Source organism: Macaca mulatta, chromosome 9, assembly GCF_049350105.2.
Source record: "Macaca mulatta isolate MMU2019108-1 chromosome 9, T2T-MMU8v2.0, whole genome shotgun sequence".
Taxonomy (NCBI): Eukaryota; Metazoa; Chordata; class Mammalia; order Primates; family Cercopithecidae; genus Macaca; species Macaca mulatta.
This window is the reverse complement of record NC_133414.1, coordinates 34,586,531-34,612,946: the sequence shown is the minus strand read 5'-3', so window position 1 is coordinate 34,612,946 and position 26,416 is coordinate 34,586,531. Positions and strand designations below refer to the sequence as shown.

General features: G+C 42.1%; 1 protein-coding gene across 7 annotated transcripts in view; it reads left to right on the top strand.

Moving 5' to 3' along the window:
* NRP1 (neuropilin 1) overlaps positions 1 to 26,416 on the top strand; it is a 157,641-nt gene that overhangs the window by 108,105 nt on the left and 23,120 nt on the right. For 3 of the 7 annotated variants that reach the window (XM_015146734.3, XM_077944999.1, XM_015146735.3), the window contains exons 7-10: positions 315 to 470; positions 4,690 to 4,834; positions 12,850 to 13,181; positions 19,474 to 19,618. In XM_015146734.3, the coding sequence (XP_015002220.1) occupies positions 315 to 470; positions 4,690 to 4,834; positions 12,850 to 13,181; positions 19,474 to 19,618 (778 nt within the window). 7 annotated transcript variants of the gene reach the window in all.

Genomic DNA, 26,416 nt, shown 5'->3' with positions numbered 1-26,416 from the left:
TCTGACCCCCACACTGTCCTGTCATGGCCTGAACTAGTTTTTCAGGTTAGCTTTGGAATGCCCTTGCTGGGACAAGGTGTCCATTCAGATGGTCAGGGGGCTTAGAATTTTATTTTTGGTTTACATTGATCATGACTTTGCCTTTCTTTACAAGGAATGGAAGGGAGGAGTCAGGGGCAATGGACACCTGATGGAATTAGGCCCTGTTGATCCCAGGTGGATGAAAGCCACAACATGGAGCGCACCAGAAAAGATGCTTTGGGTTACAGTGCTGCAGGGATGGTGCACTGACCATGCTTGTTCTTGTCTTGCAGGTGGACTTGGGCCTTCTACGCTTCGTTACGGCTGTCGGGACACAGGGCGCCATTTCAAAAGAAACCAAGAAGAAATATTATGTCAAGACTTACAAAATTGACATTAGCTCCAACGGGGAAGACTGGATCACCATAAAAGAAGGAAACAAACCTGTTGTAAGTTAGGCTGCCACCACGGCAACCAATGCAGTCTTTTAAATGGATGATCAATTTTTACTTGTTTGTTTAGTAGCTTTCTGTCTGGCCTGGTTTGTTTTTGAATTGATTTGAAATGAAAAGTGCAATTAGAGGTTTAAATCTGACCAAGGTGTCTCATGTTCCCAGATCCAGAAGCCAGGAGGAAATTATATGAATGTTTCCAAGAAAAGTCAATACTGGCCAAATTAAGTGTCAGACTCAAGAATTGCTGTAAGCCTCCCACAGGGACACAGATTCTGCGTGGGATAAACACTGTCCTCTTAGAATCTTAGGAATTTGGGATTTTGTTGTTTTTCCCCCTCTATTTCTTCATTCTCTTTCATAGATTCTTTCTCTCTGTAATGGGCTGGTTTTAGTAAACATCTTTTCATCTATCTACTGTGGCTCACAAACTAATTTACAAGTACATTTGACTGCTTCTTGTAAGAACGCATGGAACCAAAGGTATTTCATTGTGTTCCCTCAGATCACACAAATAACACACTACCTCTGTACTACTTTCAACCAAGAAGGCAGCACAGACCACACTGTGTGCCTGGGCACTCTGCCCTAGCTTATTTGGAACCGAGATGTTTTTCTTAGTCTGCCTGTTTATTTGAAGTTACATTTGCTCTGATTTTCTAATCAAAAGATTTTGGAGAATTCATACTCACCGTCTCCCAGAAATTAAAAGCTTGCCCTGGAGGCCGAGCAAAACACAGGAAATTGATGAGGATAGGAGCAAAGATCCAGGTAGCTTGCAGTGATGGGCTTGGGGAGAGGCCAATTAACCTGTCCTTGTCTCTCTTTTGAGCATTGGTGTACTTGATTTTCTCCTTGTGGATCTGGAACTGAGAAAAGCTTCCTCGGTGTGAAGTGAGAAAACCTATTAATTCCCTTTGATTAGCAGTGAAACCCCCACTCTCGGACAGGGCAGGCAAGATGGAAACAGCTACAGATAGACAGCTGCTCTGTAGGAGGAAAATGCTATGGGCAGGCAAGTTCAAGGCCATTGTCGAGCCCCGGAGGACATGCAACCAGTTTGTCTAGGGAAGAAGAACCTTCCCGGTCAACGCTCATGGAGATGAAGCGAGTAAATTTTGACCCCAAGTTTCATGACTGATTCTTGTTTGGGAATAAATTTCCAAAGACATACTTTAGGTTCAAGGAAATAAAAAATCACTAACTCTAATGAGGCACCTACCAGCCAAAGAACCCAGAGAGAGCCGGGAGAGCTGATCTTAGACTTTCAGGCCATTTCTTTTTAAAATAAGCGCTACTTCAGGAATAGAAAACCAAACACTGCATGTTCTTACTTATAAGTGGGAGCTGAATGATGAGAACACATGGACGCATTGGGGGGGAACAACACACACTGGGACCTGTCGGTAGCGGGGTATGTGGGAGGAGTGAGAGCATCAGGAAGAACAGCTAATGGATGCTGGGCTTAATACCTAGGTGATGGGCTGATCTGTGCAGCAAACCACCTTGGCACACATTTACCTGTGTAACAAACCTGTACATCCCGCACAGGTACCCTGAAACTTAAAGGTTGAAGAGAAAAAAAAAAAGAACAAAATAGAACCATAAGGTGAAAGGTCTAAAATAATGTTAAGTGAAAAACTTAATTGGTGTTTCATTATCTTTATACTGGAATGCAAGCAGATGAGAGGAATGAAAGGAAATAGCAACATGACCATTTTTTGTTAAGGAAAAAAAACCATAAGGGCTATTTCAGCAACACTTTTTCTTCAACTGTTGTCCACTGGTAGTTTGCATGGCCCAGAAGAGGGGGGCTGTCAGAGAGCACCCACAGATTCCAGGGGTGTCTGACAGTGCACGCAGCTTGCCCTGGGAACTCCCTGGCACACAGAAGGGCTTCAGGGGCACAGGCAGAGGGGATAAGGAAGGAGTCGGCAGAGAGGAAGGCTTGGCATCTATTCTGATCACTTTAGCTGAATCTAAATGAAATTAGAACATCCACCTAGAGTCTCATGATTGCTGCCCACCCCACCTTTCTCTGTATTTTAGGGGCTTTCAGCCACTCCCCTCTACCCTCATTCCCACTTTGCTCCAGGAGTGCAGCTTTCGACCAATAACAACTGCAGCAACCCTCTTCATGTTGGAGAGAATGTGTGTAATACATGATTTTCAGCAAACTTCAAACTCCCTGAGTGGGAGCAAAATTCACCTCCCTTCTGCCTGCACCAGAACACACAGCTCTCCTGCCAGACTTCTGGTCTCTCTCGGACATGGACTCGGTGCCCCCATAAGGAGAGCACCATCGCTGGGGGTCCTCCTACCCTGGCAGCTACCCGTTACTCTTTGTCACACAAAAATGCTCCCACACAGATTGATTTCCAGGGGGAGATGCTGATGTAGGGCAGAAATCAAAAGGCCATCACAGACTGGGATAAATTAGGATATCAGGTAGTCTCTGGAGAGAGATCAGGCTAAAAACTGACTTTTTTAAACAAAAATAGAGACAGGGTCTTGCTCTGTCACCCATGCTGGAGTGCAGTGGTGAAATCATAGCTCACTGCAGCCTTAAACTCCTGGGCTCAAGCCATCCTCCCAGCTAAATCTCCCCAGTAGCTAGGACCACAGGTATGCACTACCACAATGCCTGGCTAATTTTTTTTTTTTTTTTTTTTTTTTTGGAGAGTTGGAGTCTCACTATGTTGCCCAGGCTGGTCTCAAACTCCTAGTCTCAAGCAGTCCTCCTGCCTCGGCCTCCTAAAGTTCTAGAATTACAGGCATGAGCCACCACACCCAGCCACAACCAACTCTATAAAGCATTTGACCACCAGCCTGATTTTCACAAGCCCTTTCTCCCAGGAGGAAGAGCAGGACTTGGGAAACCATGGACCTCCTTCTTGTCCTCACCTGGAAAGGTGGGGAGGAAGCTGCGCACCTCGGGTGAGCCCCATGATGCTCCAGTTATGCAGCCTAAGAGGAGGGGTCTGACCCAGCTGTGCAGAGAAGCATGGTGCTGAATGCACGAGGCCCGAAACTAACTGAGAAACGTCACCACTCCACGGCTGAAGTAAAATCCGGGAAAGGGTAGGCAGAGTATTCTGTGATGGCAAAGTCTCCAGTCCTCAGAGATCTTACTGGAGAATGCTACTGCAGCTCCCCCGCCCAGGCAGAGTGGCCCCCACTAGTCCTTGTGGGAAACATCCATTGGTGCCTGGCATGCATTACATTTGCAGTCACATGCCTCATCTTTCTTAGAATAAAATGACTCGATTTAAAACTAGAAGCAGAATCCCAGCACTTTGGGAGATGGAGGCAGGCGGATGACTTGAGGTAAGAAATTCAAGACCAGCCTGGCCAACCAACATGGTGAAACCCCATCTGTACTGAAAGAGACAAAAATTAGCCAGGCGTGGTGGCAGGTGCCTGTAATCCCAGCTACTCAGGAGGCCTGAGGCAGGAGAATTGCTTGAACCTGGGAGGCGGAGGCTGCAGTGAGCCGAGATTGCACCACTGCACTCCAGCCTGGCTGACAGAGCAAGACTCCGTCTCAAATCAATGAATGAATGAATCAATCAATCAATCAATCTTGAAGCACAAGTCCTGGAAAAGCTGATTTTTAGATAAAAATAATTTATAACTCAGTTTTGACTTTGACCACTAAAACATAATTTTACCAATAATCAAAAAAGGATTAAAGTCACGCATTAGTGTGGGAGACAAGATCTTCTGTCAAGGAATGAAGTCAAAGGGGAGAACACTGTTTGACCTAGTACTGTAGCTGCAAACACAACCTAGAATTTCAAAAAGCCAGACCCTACACTGAAACCAAAAAGCATCCCTTCTGGGGGTTCTTGGGAAAGTCAAACAGTGAGTTTCCATGACACGTCTACAGTATTATTTTGGTCCTCTGGTAAAGTTAATAGTTTCACACTTTTTAGATAATAGCATGCATTCTTTAATCAATATTATCCATGTAATTCGTGCTTTTAAAGGCTCTAGCCTCTCAGAAAATTGAATCGATGATTAGGACAGTATTCTATATTAGACATCATTCTGATTGCTAATTGAAAAAATTAACATAGCAGGTTATTAACGCCGTCTCATCCTTGATCGACAATGCTGAAATTGTAAATACTTTTTACAACCACTTGTGAAAACACACTTTTGGATTTAAATTCAAAACCTCTGCTAAACAAAGGCACTTTTTTTCCCCATACAGCTCTTTCAGGGAAACACCAACCCCACAGACGTTGTGGTTGCAGTATTCCCCAAGCCACTGATAACTCGATTTGTCCGAATCAAGCCTGCAACTTGGGAAACTGGCATATCTCTGAGATTTGAAGTATATGGTTGCAAGATAACAGGTAAGCTGTGGAAGATTGAAGACTGAATCTTCCAAGTCGAAGATTGTCTTGTTTTGATTTATGCAAACCTTTAAATACGGGGTGAATGAATTTGTAAATGCAATCATTTTTATTTGATAATAAAAGCATCTACTTTGGATTTAGAGAAATCCAAGTTCAATTCCTGCCTTACTACTCACTAGCAGATTGTTTTGGTCAATATACTTACCTTTCAAAGCTTTAGTTATCTCAACTGGGAAATAGTCATAATTATTTACATCATACAGCCTAGTTGTGATGATGCATTATTATTAGATAATGGATATAAAACACATAGTACAGCCTGGTATGTGGTAGGTATTTGTTTACTGGTACCTTTTCCACTAGACTGTAAGCTGCGTGAAGGCAAGTATCATGCCTTTCATCTCTGCTTCCTGGATACTGACTACTACTTAGTAGATTTACAGTAACTAACTGTTGCATGAAACATTCTCCAGCAGTTTTATTTATTTCTTTGTTTCTTTATTTTGAGACGGGGTCTTACTCTGTCATTCAGGCTGCAGTGCAGTGGCATGATCATAGCTCACTGCACCCTCAACCTTCCAGGTTCAAGCGATGCTCCTACCTCTGCCTCTTAAATACATGTGGGAGAACATGAGGGCACCAGTATAGACAACTAATTGTAACCCCTATGTTGCTTGGGCTTGTCTCAAATTCCTGGGCTCAAGCTATCCTCCCACCTCGGCCTCCCAAAGTGCTGGGATTACAGGTGTGAGCTATTGCTCCTGGCCAGCTATGTCTATTTATTTATTTATTTATTTATTTATTTTATTTAGTTTTTTGAGACCGAGTCTCACTCTGTCACCCAAGCTGGAGTGCAGTGATGTGATCTTGGCTCACGGCACCCTCCACCTCCCAGGTTCCAGCAATTCTCCTGCTTCAGCTTCCTGGTACTACTACAGTAGCTGGTACTACTACAGGTTCACACCACCACACCTGGCTAATTTTTGTATTTTTAGTAGAGACGGGGTTTCATCATGTTGGCCAGTCTGGTCTTGAACTCCTGACCTCAGGTGATCCACCTGCCTCAGGCCCCCAAAGTGCTGGGATTACAGGCATGAGCCACCGCGCTCTGCCTGTCCATTTATTTTCTTGCATGACTATGTTATATTCTGCAGTATATAGCAGTCATATTAGAATTCCTTTCCATTTTAGTAAATACATTGCCAAACTTTCATTGAAACAACCACCGGCACCAAAAAATACCAGTACAATGTGATCTTCATGGTAAGCTTGAAAGTTCAAAGGCAGAATCAGTTGACCCACTCACTAAAAAGTAATTAAAAGCAAACAATGTCTAAAAGTCTTTGAACTACCTTTTAATATTATGTTATATATGTATTTAGGGTATTTAATTTTTTATTCCATTTTTATGTTTATCCTTTTTAGTTTAATTATTTTTAGACGAGAAGAATACTGACTTTGGAAGGAAAAAAAAAATCACTTTGGCAATGTTCCATGAAATTATAAGCAATTTTGAGAAGAGCTAATGAACAGGAAAAACTACACTTGTTGATAGTAGAGTTCAGTTTGGAAAGTAAAAACCAACATCGGATTTTTTAATAAAAAATTTATTTATTTCCACCCCGTAGATGGACTTGTTTATTATTTTAGGACCTAAGACTTAGAAAGTTCAAGGCCTTCGAGGCAGGAATTGAGTGGAGAGGGGTTTGAAAGAAGAAAGGACATTGAAAAGTTAGATATAACCTTGGCTTTATTTTCGATCAGCAGTTAGATGACAGAAAGTTCTAGGTCATTTTCAGAGCATGACAAATTTGTGCTGTTATTCATAAATTTGTAGAAATAAGGCTATTCGAGGTTTGGGTGGAATTTTCTGGCCCATTTCTTCAACCTTATCTCATGTCATTGTATTTTAAAAAATGAGGTAAACTTCATAAAGACTCCAAACATGTTAGCCAAAACTCTGAATTTCCAGGCTCTTAGAGATTTATGTCATATCCTTTTAGTTGAATAGAATTTTTTTTAATACCTAAATTGTCCTTTTTAATTTTCACAAGGATTTCCCTGAGAGGTAATTCTAGGAATGTGAGCAAAGAAGGTAAATAATTTGTTCAATTTTTAAAAATAGTTAAATGATCTAGTTATGTAAATTTAGATGTCTAAAATAGCATATCCTAATATTTTCATACATAATTAAGTAGCCGTTTTTCAAATAAGGTGCTTCCTTTCAGTTCCCAGTGCTAGTCTCTTAATCATAGTCTCCACTATACTTTTAAATAGTTTCTCTCTAGTAAAATGGCTCTAGTCTCCAAATAATTGCTACAGGCAGGTTTTTGGAGAGGCTAACACATTGCAATGATAGTCACATGGACAGAAGCTAGGCAGACATGTCCAGGCTTGACTATGGACTGTCCACTTAGTGTATGTGTGACCGACCATGGGTAAGACACTGAGACTCACTCTGATCTCCATTTTCTGGTCTGTGAGGTTCACCTTAATGCAACTATAATGAGGAGTAAATGAAAGAAAATTTGGAACACCCCTGGCTTAAAGTAAGTGCTCACTAAATGGTATCCGTTAGATTAAAATAGTACACGGCACTCAATACATTGAACCTAGCATATGCCCCGGCAAGCAGAGCTTCTAATAAGACAGTAATTTCAACTTTTTCTTCTTGATTATCAGAAGCAGATAATCTTCATTTTCTTGAGGCTACAGTCCCCTTGAGTGGAGATTAATGAAAGGAGGACTACAGTATCCCTGCTGGACCAGATGGTCCAGGAGAGCAGGGGACCTGTTTGCCTCATTTTCTGTTGTGTCCTGTATGCCTGGAACATAACAAATGTTTGGTGGTTACTTTTGAATGAATGAAGTGCAGTTCTATCCAAACTTTCTGAGAAACAAATGGCCGGACCTCAAAGTTTCACCCTGTCGAGTAGTCATAATTCAATCTGGATTTTGTTTAAGCCTACCTAATCAAAAGTTACTGCTTGAACACATCACTTGGCTTCCAAAGCCACTAGAGCCCCAAGTTTTACCCTAATTTTTTGATTCAGAAATTATTTTTTAGAAATATAGTAATCCTGGGCTGGGCACTGTGGCTCACGCCGGCACTTTGGGAGGCCGAGGTGGGCGGATCACGAGGTCAAGAGATCGAGACCATCCTGGCTAACACAGTGAAATCCCATCTGTACTAAAAATATAAAAAATTAGCCAGGCCCGGTGGTGGGCACCTGCAGTCTCAGCTACTTAGGAGGATGAGGCAGGAGAATGGTGTGAACCCAGGAGGCGGAGCTTGCAGTGAGCCGAGATCATGCCACTGGCCACTGCACTCCAGCCTGGGCAACAGAGTAAGACTCCATCTAAAAAAAAAAAAAACAAAAGAAAGAAAAAGGAAATATAGTAATCCTGGAAACTTCAGTTTGTCACCATATAGAGATATAAAGAAAATAAGATTGGAACAAACCATCCTGCTTTATAGGTGATTGATGAAAGGCATTTTCATTATTTTGACAAAGTAGGCTTCATCATTTTGGCAGAGGTGGAAATTGATGAAAATCACGTTGGACGATGCCTGCTTAACACACTGTGAACTCTGCTGTCTTCTGTTATTAACCAGAAGTCTGTTACCCGGCACTTCAACACATATTCATGTGCTCCTAAGTCAATCAGAATTCACAATGATGATCTCAGACACCATAATATCCAGAGGTACTTTCTGAGTCATCAAGGAAAGATTAAATTATGCTCATTCAGGGTCTCCCATCGAATGCAGTTATTACTTTCTCATTATTTGGAAATTGGTTAACTGGATATTTGATTTACCAGTATACCTCAGTTTTTCCATTAAAGCTGAGTACAGAGATTTACTGTAAAATAATATCACTGAAAATAACCACCTCAATCCTCCATTACAAAACTAATTTCTCCCTTCCATCATGAAGTGGTCTTAAGCTTTCCCAACAAGGTTGCCAAGTGAAATACAAAATGTCCAGTTAAATTTGATGCAGACAAACACGACATAATTTTTCAGAATAAGTATGTCCCATGCAATATTTGAGACATACGTATACTAAAAAATCATTCATTATTTTTCTGAATTCTAATTTCACTGGGCATCTTGTTTCTTGCTTTGTTGTTTGTTTGCTAAATCTTGCAACACTATTTCCAAAGGGTTTGACCTGTACCAGGCTGACCTGTACCAGCCTGTTATGAAGGGACAGAGTTAAACACTATCATCTCATTCAAACCTTGAATTAATTGTTAATGTAATTTTTCTCCAAATTATTGTTAAAAGTGAGTCAAATAGTTTTCAGTCAAAGGTAAATCAAGTTGCCTCTTCATTTTTTTTTTTTTTGTTTTGTTTTAATGAGGCAGCCATATGGAAGGAGTAAGTCTCACTTTGCACCATGGATATGTTGGCTAAATGGGGGCAGGACATCACTAAGTCTGTTAATACAGAAACTATGCCCCAGCTGAGTCTGCTTGAGAAAAGGGCATTAATCTGGTGACGGTTCTGCTCTCCTTACAGTATTCAAGTTAATTACGTTTTCCTCCAAATGGTAACATCTGGTCCCCATTACCAGCTAAACATTGCCTTTCTAAAAGCTTGTTTGGAATCAGGCAGGTATGAACACCGTGGCCAAAAAAATGGCACTCTATTTTTAACACTATAGTTTCATAGTCCCTTAGTAAAATTGTTTTTGTAAATCTTTTTTTAATCCCGACTGAGTATATTCTTGGTTTCCAGATCCCAGCCTGGAGCAAATACTGTGGTTGAATTACAGGAAAGGGCACTTGGGAAAATGACAGCTGCCTTTTATTGTATTAAGTTGATTCATTCAACAAATATTTGTTGAGCAAATACTATGTATAAAACAGGGCATGAAGAGTCATAGAAAACAGAAAAATATGACTTAGTTCATGTCCTCAAAGAAGTTAAAATCTGGGGAGGCAGAGAGCAGTATTCCAAAGAACTAAATGTGCTCATCAGCGTTTGAGGGCCGGGTGTGGTGGCTCAAACCTGGGAACACAGTATTTGGGAGGCAAAAGATCTTTTGAGCCCAGTAGTTTTGAGAGCAGCCTTGGAAAAATAGCAAGACCAAAAAAATAAAAAATTAGCCAATCATGGTAGCATCTGCATGTAGTCCTAGCTACTCAGGAGGCTGAGGTGGGAGGATTGCTTGAGGCCAAGGGTTCAAGGCTGCAGTAAGCCATGATCATACCACTCCACTCCAGCCTGGGTGACAGAGTGAGACCCTGTCTCTTAAAAAAAAAAAAAAGGCTGGGGGGGCCCAGGCACGGTGGCTCATACCTATAATCCCAGCACTCTGGGAGGCCAAGGCAGGCTTCACGAGGTCAGGAGATCAAGACCATCCTAGCTAACATGGTGAAACCCCTTCTCTACTAAAAATACCAAAAATTAGCCATTCATAGTGACAGGTGCCTGTAGTCCCAGCTACTTGGGAGGCTGAGGCAGGAGAATGGTGTGAATCCGGGAGGCGGAGCTTGCAGTGAGCTGAGATCACCCCACGCACTCCAGCCTGGGCGACATAGTGAGACTCCGTCTCAAAAAAAAAAAAAAAAAAAAGAAAAAAGAAAAAAGAAAAAAGGGACACGCAAATAAAGTGGTGTGAAGAGGCCCAGAAATGGAAAACTGTGTCTGGTTACGGAGAACAGAAAAACCGAGTAAGTGATGTGGCATTCGAAAACAGGTCAGGATTTTAAGCAGTTCAGATCATGGAAAGTGTAAGATGATGGGGAATTCCTTGCTGAGGGAATAGAAAGAAAGCCTCCAGACTCCCAGAAGTAAGGAAGTTCTTCATGTCAATTGGCACCGGTTAAAGGAGTGAATGGGGAGAGAGGCCTTGCAAGGACATGATATGGAAGGCCTGCATGCCTGATTGAAAATGACATGCATAATTTCTAGACAAGAAGGCAGTGAATGTCTGAGTAAAGAAATGACGTGATTTGGACCATAGAACTCTTGTGGAAAGTATCTGAGTAATTAATTCTTAAGGTTCAGCTGATAACATGGACTTAGTTTAATTGCATTAGATGTTTGCCTCTCACTTAGGGGTAGTTATATTTTTAGGCTAACTTTTTATTACATTATGCAGGATTGAGTTGCTTCAAAGAAAAATAGGTTATCATTCCTGCACATGTTCTTGATTGGGACATACAGTTTATAAAGGAAAATAATTGAAGTGTTGGACGTTTTGTCATTAAGCCATCGTTGAATTCATCAATGACTGATGCTCTCCTTGTGCTCAGAAGCTACTTGGGCTGCTTTAGAAGACATAAAAAGGTCTATGGTGCTGTTCGTTGCCTTCAAAGATCTTACAGTCTTGCTGTGGGTATATCACTAACAATCTTGCAGCCTTAGAGAGCAGTGGAATGCTGAGCTCTGTGCTACTTACATCATATTTCTGAGATGGGAGACTCAGAATAAATGCTGGAGTAGCTTGAAAAGCTTTTTTGAGTCTTAAGCTGGGTTTTGAGCAAAGGCAATGATGAGGATAACGTCTATACTGTATGAGAAGAGAATTGGTTAACTGAGATGTATTGTCAGTAATAGAAAATCAAATTAGGCAAATGGGATGAAATCAAAATGAGGGTCTTGAACACCAGATCGAGTTTTGATATCTTCCCATCAGTAATGGAAAACCATGGCACATTTTCAAAAGATTTCTCTTTTATATCATGGGGTAAAATATACATAACATAAAATGTACTGCTTTAACAATTTTCAACCACTTTTAACCATTTTCATTTTATCATTGTACATTTTTAAGTGTACAATTCTGTGGCATTAAGTACAGTCACATTGCTGTGCAAGCATCACCTTATTTCCAGAATTTTATAATCATCTCAGACTGAAACTCTGCACCCATGAAACATTAACTCTCCCAATCTCCGTTTCCCCCAAGCCCTGGCAACCACCATTTTGCTTTCTGTCTCTATGAATCTGACTGATCTAGTGATAGGCTACTCATATCCATGGAATCAGACCATATTTGTCCTCTTTGTGTCGGGCTTCTTTCACTTAGCAGTGGAGATTTTTGAGGATGAGAATGACATGGTTAAAACAACATTTTCTGAAAAGTTAGATAGCAGTTGGTGTAGTGGAGATTCAGAGTGGGGTCTGGGAGGCCAACCAAGAGCTCATGTAGCACCCTGGCCAGAGCGCTCGGATCAGGATAAATCCAGAAGAAAGGAAGGAGGCGACAAGGGTTTTGTTGCTTTCTTTTACTTAACAAAAACACAACAGGATTTGGCAGCCAAACGGAAATGACAAGATGACTAGCCAGGAACTGGATGATTAGTGATGCCACCAATTAAAAGACAGGGTTCAGTGAAAGGGTGCAGTATCCAGGGAAAGGACTGTCTTAGTCTGCTGATGGTACATTTGAGATGACGATGAGACATTCTTGTGGAAAGTCCCCAATGCAATTAGAAATAGGGGTGGGGGGAAGGGTTGCGGGGGATCGTGGTCACTATTCTTCCACACTCAATTCAAACGTCACCTGCCCTGGGAGGTCCTCTCTTACCCCTGCAGGCTAAGTCATGCATTTCTTCTCTTTACCTCTGCATCACTGTCTCTTTACCTTCGTTTTAGCAACTTTCCTGCTGTTGGAATAACTTCTATGCACATCTCCAATCCATCATAAACTATCAACTTCTCTGAAGCAGGGCCAGTACTTGATCCAGGGATAAATTCTGGATACCAAAGAGATTGAAATATGAATACTAAACTTAGAAGACCTCATAGCGGGGGGAATGTATCTTTTATTGAAGATTTGCCTTACTGGGATGTGAGTGTAGAGATAGGAATTCTGACAGCGCAGGAGGAAAGTTTGAGGGAGGGAAGAGTTACTGTAAAATAATCCAGAGACTGAAAATTGCGTATGATTGGGTACCAAGTCATGTCTTTATTCCATATGTTGTATTTTCTTTCTTAGCATGGAGTCGCCCAGAAAATCATTTTACATTATCTATTTCATTTCACCTCCCAGATTATCCTTGCTCCGGAATGTTGGGTATGGTGTCTGGACTTATTTCTGACTCCCAGATCACATCATCCAACCAAGGGGACAGAAACTGGATGCCTGAAAACATCCGCCTGGTAACCAGTCGCTCCGGCTGGGCACTGCCACCCGCACCTCATTCCTACGTCAATGAGTGGCTCCAAATAGACCTGGGGGAGGAGAAGATCGTGAGGGGCATCATCATTCAGGGTGGGAAGCACCGAGAGAACAAGGTATTCATGAGGAAGTTCAAGATCGGGTACAGCAACAACGGCTCCGACTGGAAGATGATCATGGACGACAGCAAACGCAAGGCAAAGGTGAGGGCTGGGGACTGGCAGGAAGTCGTCCCTTGCGTCCTTAACTTCCATCAAGGGCCTCTGGCATTCTCCTGAGGAAGGGCTTCTTTTTTTTTTTTTTTTTTTTTTTTTGAGACGGAGTTTTCGCTCTTGTTGCCCAGGCTGGAGTGCAATGGCGCGATCTCAGCTCATTGCACCCTCTGCCTCCCGGGTTCAAGTGATTCTCCTGCCTCAGCCTCCTGAGTAGCTGGGGTTACAGGCATGCGCCACCACACCAGGCTAATTTTTTGTATTTTTAGTATAGACAAGGTTTCCCCATGTTGGTCAGGTTGGTCTCGAACTCCCAACCAGGTGATCTGCCCATCTCGATCTTCCAAAGTGAAGGGCTTCTTCTTATTTCCTTCCAGCCAGGACATCATAGGAGGTGTGTCATGGGGTCAGTAAGACCCTTGATTCTAGGAAGACTGGAATATGGCATGAAAAGCGATGTCTGAGATCACATGCAAAAGAATTGCATTGCTGGTCCCATTCCCTGCCTGGAGGGAAGGAGGGACAGCTCAACAGGCAGACAGGAGACAGGGAAGCCCGGGGCTGACAGCAGCTATCCAGCCAGTGCTCAGAACCCCTTGCAGACACCACTCAGTCATTTGGGTCTGCCCTTCCCCCATCTCTCACCTACCTGTAGTTTAAGTGTTTTGTTTTTTGATATACATTTTAATTATGGGCCAGGCGCGGGCGTGGTGGTTCACGCCTGTAATCCTAGCACTTTGGGAGGCTGAGTCAGGCTCATTGTCTGAGCTCAGGAGGTCTAGACCAGCCTGGACAGCACAGTGAAGCCCCGTCTCTACTAAAATACAAGAAATTAGCAGGGTGTGGAAGCATGTGCCTGTAGTCCTAGCTATTCTGGAGGCTGAAGCAGGAGAATTGCTTAAACCCGGGAGGTGGAGGTTTCAGTGAGCCAAGAGCGCACCACCACACTCTAGCCTGGGTGACAGAGTAAGACTCTGTCTCAAAAAAAAAAAAAAAAAATTAATTAATTGTGATAAAATACACATAATATACAATTTCCCATCTTAACCTTTTTAGTGTGCAGTTCAACAGTGTTAAGTGTGTGTATATTGTGCAACCAATCTCTAGAACTTTCTCATCTTGCAAAACTGAAATTCTACACCCATTAAGCAACAACTCCCAGTCCCCCTGCCCCCAGTCTCTGGTGACCACCTCCACTTTCTGTCTCTGTGAATTCAAACCATTTTAGGGACCTCAAACTGTATTTGTCTTTTTGTGATTGCTTTATGTCACTTAGGATAATGTCTTCACGGGCCATCGGTGTTGTAGCATTGTGTCAGAATTTCCATCCTTCACAAGGTTGGATAATATTCATTGTCTGTTTATACCACACTTTGTTTATCCATTCACCCACTGATGGATAGTTGAATTGCTGCCACCTTTAGCTATTGTGAATAATGCTTAAGTATATTTCTTTTTTTTTTGAAATGGAGTCTCGCTCTGTTGCCCAGGCTGGAGTGCAGTGGCACAATCTCGGCTCACTGCAAGCTGCGCCTCCTGGGTTCAAGTCATTCTCCTGCCTCAGCCTTCCGAGTAGCTGGGATTACAGGTGCCTGCCACCACACCAGCTAATTTTTTGTATTTTTAGTAGAGACAGGGTTTCACCATGTTAGTCAGGATGATCTCAATCTCCTGACCTCATGATCCGCCCACCTCGGCCTCCCAAAGTGCTGAGATTACAGGCGTGAGTCACTGTGCCGGGCTTTAAGTATATTTCTTTACACACTGAACCCTTTTAAGATGCAGTAGGCTTTTGATAATCCAGTGAAAAGAAAAGGAAATCTCAACACAAAAATATTCCAACATTCACCAAAATGCACGGTATAATTTTTTTCAACCAAACAGATCTACCTCAGTCATTATATTTTACTTAGAGTGATGGCTAAATTTATTTGCCAGCATACAACAGCAACTTGGAAAGGATACCCTGGAGTGTGCTGGGTGGCCCAGAAGCTGGTTTAGGATTCAAATATGGACCAACCTACAGACAACCAGCAGTTTAAGTTCTGTGTGCAGTGTGGGAATTACATTCAGCAATGATATTTCTCATACCAACACAACTGACCTTTTGGTCTTAGCCTTTCCATCCCTTCTTTGGCCACGACCTACTCCTCTTGTGAAAAACAGATTTTAGCTTATTGAAGGGACTATTATCCTCACTCCCTCTCTAAGCAAGTGTGGGAATTTGGCTTAATATAGTGACTCAGGCCAGAGGCATTGCAGGCAGCAAAGAAGCCAGGCTGTGTCACCAGCTCCCACTCCCTCCAGATGTGAACCCTCCAAGGAAACTGCCGGCTACCACTAGCGCAGCAGGCCACTGACAGGGCTGGGTGCCATCAGAAATATCTGAATCTCTCTCCCATCTCTCCCTTCCTGAACTTGTGGTTTCTAAAATGTTTTCAGTGTTATATTTATCTCTCTGTGCAGCTACCTTTTTTCTTGTCTCCAGTTCATTTTCCCCTTTTGTGCCTTGTTTGGGGGGAAGAAAAAGCAAAAAAAAAAAAAAAAATCAGAAACTGGAGTTCCCTTCTGAGTGGATCTTTTCTGAGAAGCAGTGAGCTCTGACTGCATCAGAAAGTGTGAATATGCTGCAAATCAACAACTTCCTGCTGCTGGCGACGGCGGCGTGTGCGGGTGTGACATGTTCTTCAACACTAGGGCTCTGAGAGAGAAAGAAAACAAGTCACCATATGCTTTTGATAGGGTGCATCACGTGCTTCCCTGTCTCTCTATAATTCATGCGTCTGCAACCAGATCTAAAGCTATCACTCTTCTGTAGTAAATCCAGCACTGAATTCCATGAGAAGCCAACATACATCTTTCAACTTTCACAAAACACTCAATTCAAGATTGGTTGAACGTGTTGGGGTTTATTTCTAAAATATGATTCTATCCATCATTATCATCTTCCTATGATATTGAAAACCATAAAAACTTCTTCGTTGTTTATATACAGCCTAATCTATGATTCCTTAACCCACCCTTCCAGTGAAATAAAATCTCTAAGACAAAAAAAGAAACGGGTGAAAATCTTCCATTTTAGAGTGGCACATGGTTTTTAATTATATGAAGATTTTTAAAACATGCTATATTTAATTTTACAAGTGAAGGCTACCTCTTAAGATGCCAAGTACCTTTTATGTAAAAGTAAAATGAGCACTCTGTTTTGTGAAATCCACAGCACTTGGATGGATTTAAATTTTCAATGCCCTTTCCTCACTCTCTACCCCAAAAATAGTGTGTAATGGGCAAGCTATATCAGAATCTTTGCATTAACTAGACTTTTTAGCAACAGAGAGAAGGTCCAAACACCCTAAGTCCTCATCTTCTAAAACATAATTAGCAACAGAACACAAAGAATTCATAAGTAAGTTTATTATATCAGTTAGCCTAGCTCCATATGGGTTTTCATTACTAATATTCTTCCCAGCTCAGCACTGACAGCTTTTATAATGTATTTACATTGTGTTAATTCTTTGCTCAAGTTAAAATGGAGAGATGAGCCTGGGATTCCATAGATATAAATGCTTTTCTCCTATGCTCTTTGGAGGTATGTTAACATAGACAGAACTTGCGTATGTAGTAATGGTATTTTCATTATAATTAGTATCTTACTGACAACAACTTAATTGGGCCTGACAATAATATGTGTCAGAGTCTCAATTACTGGCAGCAATTGCAGTTCTATAAAGAGTGCAGAACCCCGATAGTGAATTTACTTTTGATAAAAAAAAAAAAAAGAAAGCAATTTTAATTGGAAGAGGCGGGCCTATATTAGCAATGCATTTTTAAACTCCTAGAGGCTTTTCTGAGTTGGAAAAGGCCAATTAATTTACTTCTAGAACTCAGAAACCCGCTGATTCTGTTGCAACCTACCCAATCTGTCTTCACTGACATGCCTCCACTGTTTTGTTATGACATTTCCACCACCGAACAAGCACATATTAGGCTGGTTTTTGATGTCCTGACACAGCTACTGGGCATGGCTCTACTCCTGACTGGCATGGCCTGGGGCCGGCCAGCCACTCCATCTGATCTACCAGGTCTACTAGTCCAATTTGCATCAGATTAAAGACAAATTAATGAAACTAAATGTGTGGCCTTGGGCATAGATGTTTCTTGGACCATGGTGTTTTCACCTATTAAAATCAGGAGACTGGGCCGGCTCGGTGGCTCACATTTGTAATCCCAGCACTTTGGGAGGCTGAGGTGGGCATATCACCTGAGGTCAGGAGTTCGAGACCAGCCTGGCCAACATGGTGAAACCCTGTCTCTACTTAAAATACAACAATTAGCCAGGCATGGTGGCGGGTGCCTGTAATCCCAGCTACTCTGGAGGCTGAGGCAAGATAATTGCTTGAAGGTTATCTTCAAGGTTGCAGTGAGGCAGAGGCAGTGAGCTGGAGGCAGAGGTTGCAGTGAGCTGAGATCGCACCACTGCACTCCAACCTTGGTGACAGAGCGAGACTCCGTCTCTAAAAAAATAAATAAATAAATGAAGAGACTGGACTAGATGGTTTGAAAGGGCAGAGGCATCATCGTGGTGTGGTTAAGGGCGCCAGTTAAGACCACCTAGATTTGAGTCCTGGCTCTGCCACTTGCTGTGTGTATGGCCATGGGCCAATGACTTGACAACTCTGTGCCTCAGTTTCCTTGTCTGTAAAAGGACCATAATATAGAATTTACCTCATGGAGAATTTACCTTCATTTGGAAAATTAAATGTAACATGTTTTTAAAATCTCTGAATAGTTAAAAAATACGTGGCCAGGCATGGTGGTTCATGCCTATAATCCCAGTACTTTGGGAGGCCAAGGCAGGCAGATCACTTGAGGTCAGGAGTTCAAGACCAGCTTGGCCAACATGGTGAAACCCCATCTCTACTAAAAATACAAAAATTAGTTGGACATATTGGTGTGCACCTGCAATCCCAGCTACTTGGGAGGCTGAGACAGGAGAATCACTTGCGCACGAGAGGCGCAGGTTGCAGAGAGTCAAGATCATGCCACTGCACTCCAGCCTGGGTGACAGGGCGAGACTCTGTCTCAAAAAAAAAAAAAAAGTGCTGCTCTTAAATGGACCATTTTATCAGTTTTCTTTTTCACGTTAGAGATTTTTTTCAGTGGAAAGGTGTGTTAGGAATCATAGATTAGGTTCTATAGAAACAACTGAGAAACTTTTATGGTTTTTCAATATTATAGGAAGATGACAAAATGAGTTGTTCTGAGGGTTAAATGAGTACATAGATTTTAAGCAGTTAGAACAATGTCTTACTCTATCAAACATCATGCAATGTTTGATATCTAAAAGGACATTCCTTATGATGAGACAATTTTCTTTTCCTCCTCCCCCTCTGCCTTCTCCCATTTGGAATGGGATTAAGAATTATGCTGGAGAAGAGGACACAAGGAGGCTCATCCATTTCTTGAAAAGGAAAACAGGGCTAGTCGTTGCTCCATCTTCTCAGAATTCCAGAAAGGATTTTGATCTATCTGGGCATGTGAAAAGGAAACTAAGTCAGTAGCAGCACTGGCAGTGGGTGGCCAAGCTCCTGAAAACTGTCACAGGGACTTCAAGCTAGGAACACACTTCAAAAGAGATGCCAACTCATGCCAGGAGCAGTGGCTCACACCTGTAATCCCAGCACTTGGAGAGGCCAAGCCAGGAGAATCTCTTGCAGCCAGGAGTTTGAGACCAGCCTGGGCAACATGGTGACACCCTGTCTCCACAAAAAATTAGCTGGGCATGGTGGCGCACGCCTGTAATCCCAGCACTTTGGGAGACTGAGGCAAGCGGATCACTTGAGCCCCTAAGTTTAAGACCAGCCTGGGCAACATGGTGAAACCCCATCTCTGCAAAAAATACAAAAGTTAGCTAGGCATGGTGGTGGGTGCCTGTAGTCCCAGCTACTCAGGAGGCTGAGGTGGGAGGATCACTGAGCCCAGGGAGGGTGAGACTGAAGAGAGGTGCAATTGCACCATTGCACTCCACCCTGGGCGACAGAGTGAGACTCCATCTCAAAAAATAATAATAACGAATAAATAAACAAATGCCATCTGTCACTTCTTAGAGAAGCTTTCATTGTTGTTTCCTTTCTCATTTATGAAAGAGATGTCCACCATTTACAAAGTGGTAGAATGAAGCCTTTTCCTCTGCCCTATTCAGAGTCCTGGTGGAGGGAAGAAACAGTTGCTAAAGGGGAGCACTTTTTTTTTCTTAATGCCCTGTGTTTTTCATGCTTCACAGTCTTTTGAGGGCAACAACAACTACGACACACCTGAGCTGCGGACTTTTCCAGCTCTCTCCACGCGATTCATCAGGATCTACCCCGAGAGAGCCACTCATGGCGGACTGGGGCTCCGAATGGAGCTGCTGGGCTGTGAAGTGGAAGGTAATTATGATCTCCAGAGTTAATTCTCATTCCTTTTTAAATTTCCTCTTCCATGCATTTAGGCCCCTGATGGCGCCTTTGCAAATTGCCTACCCTTTTCCCTTGGGAGGCCCCATATCTCAGTGCCCGCCCATCAGTGAGGCTCAAAGCTCTGACACATGTCACAAGGTAGCACCTTCACAGTCCTACTTTTGTCTTGGGTTGTTTGACTCTCCTTGGATTATGTGAGATTGTCTCTCTTTACTTAAAAAAAAAAAGAGATAATTAATAGAGTTGAAATTCACATAACATAAAATTCACTACAACTCGGTGGCATTTAGCACATTTACAATTCAGTTGTACCAACTCCCCTCTTTCTAGTTCCAAAATATTTCCATCACTCCAGAGGAAAACCCCTTACCCAGTAAGCAGGCAACTTCCCTCAACCCCTGGCAACCACTTTTGCCTTTTAAATATTATTTAGAGGTCGATATCTGATCCAGTTTCTATCTGCAGTGTTGATTACCAGCACATAGAAACAGAAAGCAGCCTTTGACAGACTAAGACATCAAGACATTATCCTGGATGAATATCTTAGGCTGCTGCAGAGAAACAGAACTTTACATGAGACAACGTGTCTGAAAGTAGAGTGACGTTACTGCCTACACTTAGATTATTATATGAAGGTCATATCAAGTACAAATTCAGTCCACACGCCGACCCCATGGCTGCACTCTCTTTGAACACATAATGAATGAAATGAATGTTTTGAGTTGGTTATTGTACCGTTTAATATATGTATGCACTAGAATCCCCATCTGCCTTAGATTTGGACATAAATGAGTAACCTACACCAGTTTTTCTATCCCCATAGAGGTCTTGCTCCAGCCTAGCTTCAAGAATGACTATTGTTGGCATCCAGATGTTAATCAGCCGAGCATATATGCTCACAGTTGTTTTGAAGAATGCGTTTTAATGTCACCTTCTTGCAATTTTACAATTATTTGTGTCTCAAGCTACCAAATATAATTATATTCCTGAGCACATTAAATACCATAAAACTTTACTTGTGCATGACAGAATCTTCAGCTATCAATCACCATACTCCTGAATAATTCATAGCTACTTTTTCAATGTGTTTATTTAAAAGCAGGCCATTTTCTCCCATTCTTTACTGTGTGGTTGTTTCCATATCTGTAGTCATGCCCTAGACACCTAAATTATCCAGGCACTATCAACACAGACCAAGAATGTCCATGTGCCAGGACTTTGGCAAAGGATGCCAAGAAAAAGAAGGGATGGGTGGACTCCATTCACTGCAGATGCGTTCGTTCAATTCACAGAGAAACGTGGTCATCTGGAAAGGGAGTCTGCTCTCAGGATGCGAAATCTGTAGCCCGGATTCTGGAAGGCGATGCTGATTTAGGAGGTGGAGTGAATGGAGGGTTGAAAAGATAGCCTGCTGGAAGTTTTGAAAGCACCCTTGCAAAAATTGTAAGGAGAACGTGATGACAGTGAAAGAGATCTGACCTAACTGACTCCATCTTGCTTCTAACCTCCAAGCTGTCCTTGTTCATTCCTGGGCGTAGGCCAAACTAACTTTAGGAGGAACTTGTGGTTTAACTTTGAAACAAAGACAATAACAGCTCTTTCCCAAAACAAACCCCCTTCCTGCCTGGGTACTAGATTGCCTTTGCAAGGCTAACGAATTAGCCACAAAATTAGAAATTATGGTTTAGGGGAAAAAAATGAAATTATGGTTTAGGGGTCATGCACCTGGAGGCTGCAAGATTCTGAACCTCCCCAAATTGCTCCTGGGGATAATGTCACTGTTGTAAAATCTAAGATCAGGGCTTCAGATATTTTGCAGACCCTGTAGTTGACGGATCAGCTGGCACTACCCAGATCAATCAACTGGCTCATCCTGCCTTGTGTCCCCACCAGAAATTGACTCAGCACAAGAGGACACCTTCAACTCCCTGTGATTTCATCTCAGACCTGACCAATGAGCACCTGCCACTTTTCAACCCCTACTCACCAAATTATCCTTCAAAACCTCAACCCCAATCAATAATAGAACCCCTATCTCCCATACAGTTGTCTCCGCATGAATTAAACTCCTTCTCTATTGCAATTCCCCTGTCTTGACAAATCAGCCCTGTCTAGGCAGCAGGCAAGGAGGACTCATTGGGAAGTTAGAGCTTCCACTCTCTAGTGTCACTTCTGTAGTGAGGTAGAAATGATCGGTGAAGGGATTTGCCTACAGATGTTTCCAAGCACTCACAAAAGTGAGGACATTGCCTTGGGCCATATGTGAAACAAACATCTGGGGAAAGTAATGTCGAAGCTTTTTGATATGATTGGTGAAAAGAAATGCTTTTCTTCTCCCTTCAATCAGTAACAGGCCCTTATTAAATATCTACTCTGTGCCTTGTTCTAGGGGAGACACCTAAGGGAATGCAGGAGAAAGATGCAGTCCACTCCAGCCTCCCAGGAGTGTCTGTCCTAGGTGCTAGCACTTATATTTAAGAAATAAAGAACCACAGGCTGGGTGCAGTGGCTCACGTCTGTAATCCCAGCTACTCGTGAGGCTGAGACAGGAGAATCTCTTGAATCAGGGAAGCGGAGGTTGCAGTGAGCTGAGATCACGCCATTGCACTCCAGCCTGGGTGACAAGAGCGAAACTCCAAATCAAAAAAAGAAAAAAGAGATAAAGAACCCCAGAAGATAATATATTTTCAAATAGTAAAACTGGAACATACATATCATTCGCTTCCTCTTTTTTTTCCGTTGAATCTAGTGAATCTAGCTAGCCACTACCTCAGGCCATTTATAATGCGGAACTCCTCCTTTAGAAACAGCTTGATGAATGCAGAAAAATCAGCAAAATGAATAGAGTTTTAAATACTTAAAGGTAGCACATTATCAAGAGCAAGGAGAGCTTAAGGAAGAAAGACAACTGTCTGGCTTGCCAGAGAAGATGCTACTGATTCAATGAGAGCAATACATAGAGGCCAGAATACGGGTGTATGTGTTTTACAAAAAAGTCTGGATTGCAGGCCTGAATGGCATGTATGTTATTTGCACATGGTAACTTCTTAGTTATTACTGGTGTGTGTCTTTGGGCCATTGAAGAAGCTGAAACTTAGCTCTGTTTCTCCACGTGCCATAACTCTGCTTGGTGTTTCAGCACCATTCAAAGAATGTCAGATTTTTACTGAGAAAGCAGCAGTTACTGACACATTCCTATTGGCCAGAAGAGAACAGCCCCCAGTCACCAACATCTTGTATGGTTCTCAGACATCACGAGAACTATCCATTATCTCAAGTCTTATAAAGTGAAATGTAATGCCAAAAACTGTAAAATATTAAACAGATTGCAAAAATGAGTAACAGGCTGAAAAAAAAGAGCTGAACGAAATTTAAAGGACTTCAAAAGCAGTCTTTGGTTAATGTTGGATACCTTTCAACTGCAAATTCAGAGATATAGGAATACCTGTGAACAGTGGAATGCAGTCCTATGAGAGTTCATGTAAAATGACCCCGGGATATCTGAGACAACTTCTCTCACACACCTGCCCTGGAGAGAGGGCTCACAGTTTGAGAAGCTACTTAAAGAGAAATGGAATCACTGTTTTTTGTTTGTTTGGTTTGGTTTGGTTTTAAAAAGCACTATTGCATTAAATGTGAATGTTGACTCCCTTCGGGGAAGAATTATAATATAAACTTAGCAAACTTAGTCAGTACTAAGAATATAAAAGAATTTATGACAAGTGAGTGCTCTAACACCTCGAAAATGAAAGGGAAAACATTTCAAGCAAAATCTCTATCTTCAAAGTTCTCAACTCCAGGGTCCTGAATAAATAACCAGTGAGAACTCAAGAGCTTTTCAGAAGAAGGATGTTTATGTAGATAACAACGTATAAAATGCTAAGGCAGCCAACTCTACTCAGCAGATATGAATCAAATACCGAAACAAAGCAGGCTCTGCTATTGTACATTCTGCAGAATCCAAGCATATCTAGCTCCTGAAAGAGAGGCAAACCATGCCCCTGGCCTTCTTACCGCAGATTAAAGTTTTCTGCGTAAGCGTTAGCAGATCCAACAGCCAGAGGCTTGAGAATACATTTCCAAGGTGTGAGATAATAATCCTTGGATCTTGTTTCAGCCCCTACAGCTGGACCGACCACTCCCAACGGGAACCTGGTGGATGAATGTGATGACGACCAGGCCAACTGCCACAGTGGAACAGGTGATGACTTCCAGCTCACAGGTGCAGAAACCATCTTCATCCCATTGCTGTACCATTTCAGTTCATGTCGTAGTTGGGACCGGCTAACGCCTGTGTGTGTGCTTTTAACTCCGCATGGCAAAGAGCTGCCCAGGAATAGAAGCTGCCTTGCCAGAACACGTGCATCTTCATTTCATCGTGTCATCTGGATAGACGAGTTGTTCTTAGTAGCCACAACCACTTGAAACAACAATTTGAGCCATTTTCAGAGCCGAAGGCTAGGACTATCTTAACTGAATAAGAATTTCTCCATGGCTAAATGTGCTAAACTGATCCTTATTTTCAGGCCCCCCTCCCCTCATAACACGTGCACCGCCCCTACATAACCACACACTTCAGAATGTTTATTTTCATTTTCTAATGAGGACAAGTTTTTTTGAGTGGATCCTTTATCCAACGAATGGATAAAATTAGGCTTATATTTGAAGTGCGGCTTTTAGGTTGGGATTTGGTAAATCATTATACATTAACATTTACAAAGGCAGAATTAGTTGCTATTTCACATCACCACCGGCCAGCAAACACATCAGCGATGTTGTGTGCCGAATGTCTCACTAATTAATCTAGAGTATTACTCTCTAATCTCCTAAAACCCTAAAAGCTAGGAAGTGACCTTCTCTTCCACTTGGAATGGCAGAGGAAGTATTAGGCAAGTGGAGAAATGGGATTACACCATTTGGAAATTGGCCGAGGCACTAGGGTTTTCACCCTGTGGTTGCAAAAGGTATCGTGGGACTTTTACTGCTCCCTGGGTCAAAATGCAGTTTCAATAGCATCTGACTCTCATTTTAGATTAAAAGTGAGCTTTTGAATGCAGGTCTGCGTTTTTACCCAGAAGGGACTCGGAGAGCCCACATAATTAATTTCCATGGGCAAAACTGAAGGCGTTACCATGTAACTTCATAATAGGGCCATGTTATTGGCTAATGCATTCGTGCAAAATCTGGAAGGAAATGTCCTACAGTACATTTCCAATTATTTCAAAAGCTCTCCTCTGAAGGAGTGAGAGAGCTCTGCACTCTGAGATGAAATAAAGAGTAAAAGAAAGAAAAAAAAATTGAAAATCTACCCCAGAAATTTGGTACTATAAACTGGGTTTACATTTAAATCCCACCCCCTAAAGCTGTCTCTCTCCAAATTTCCAGAATAATCATTTACATTCATATGGCCAATAAATGTCACATTGCTATGAACTTTTGAATGCTTGTATACAAGCAGCCACAAGCCACAAAACTTAGTTTAATTAATGCAGAGGCATATTCTGTGTAAGATGTCAAGTTCAAGTTGAAAACTCAACCGCTGATATAAAAAACAGAGTACTATTCCATGAACCAAGTCCTCTGGAAGCTTCCCGGGGTTGCCTATAAACATTCTGCCACAAACCTCAGGCTTTTTACAGACCCTGTCACACATCCATAGTGAAATTTCTCATAAAAAAGGAATGATTGCAGGATCCCAGTGTACCCTTTCAATTGCCCTCTTGTGGAAGGGGTTCTTTTCTTCATAAACCCTAAAGTGGTCAGTTAATATTGATTAGAAACAAAGCCTCAGATTTACTCCTCATATCAGAACAACCAGCCTTCTCATTTTTGCATTAGTTCATGACTGAATCAATTGAAACTGAAGCCTTTGAATGAAATAGGGCGAGTATGTTAGCCTGGAGCAAATTGTGTATGGCAGCGAGTTACAAACCACAGAAAATGGGTCATTTATAGTGGAAACACTGACAACCTTTCAAAACTGTAAGGTTTTGCTTTACCTACAGCGTTCAAATTATTTCTTTGGTAGATAGAAGAAAGTTCATTCTGATTTTTTCTTTTTACATATTACCATGGCGAAAAAAAGTTATTCCCAGATCAGCACATTTGTCTCAATAATTCTATAAATACTCTCATATATTAAGAACCGCTGAGGATGTTGATAAGGCCTGTCCCACACCTCCATCAAGAAGAAGTCATTTTAGAAGACATTTTCATGCTTCATATCCATTTATTGCAAGAAGGCAATCTTTTTCTTTTTAAAACATTTTGTACTTTACAAAACTATTTGCTATTCTTTTCTGAAAATGGATGTGCTCACATGCCATTGTTTGCAAGGGGCAAAAACCTCACCTAACCCAGACACCTTTTTATATGGAAACTACACATCTCCTATGCTCACGAGCAATTTTGCATCCTTTTTGCTAATTCTGGCACAGGCTTTGCTGTCAGGACTACAAACGTTGGATGTTTAGTGTGATGAAACCAAACCAAGAGCGTTATTGCTTTAACTCTGATAGGTGGAACATGGAAATTGGGATCAATGCTGTCTTTAGGGGTTGTCTGTTCCTTAGCACAGGTGTTGATTTAATTTATTCTCCTAGAGTGACCTACCTGTATCTAGAGGGGAGAAATATTGTAGTGAAATGCTTGTTACTTACAAACCACGCCGAATTCCAGGTGTACTCTACCAAATGCATGGAAAGGAGTAGAGTGTGCTCTCCCAGACCTCCTAGCCAAGGTGAAGATGCTTCCCTGAAGTTACTCATT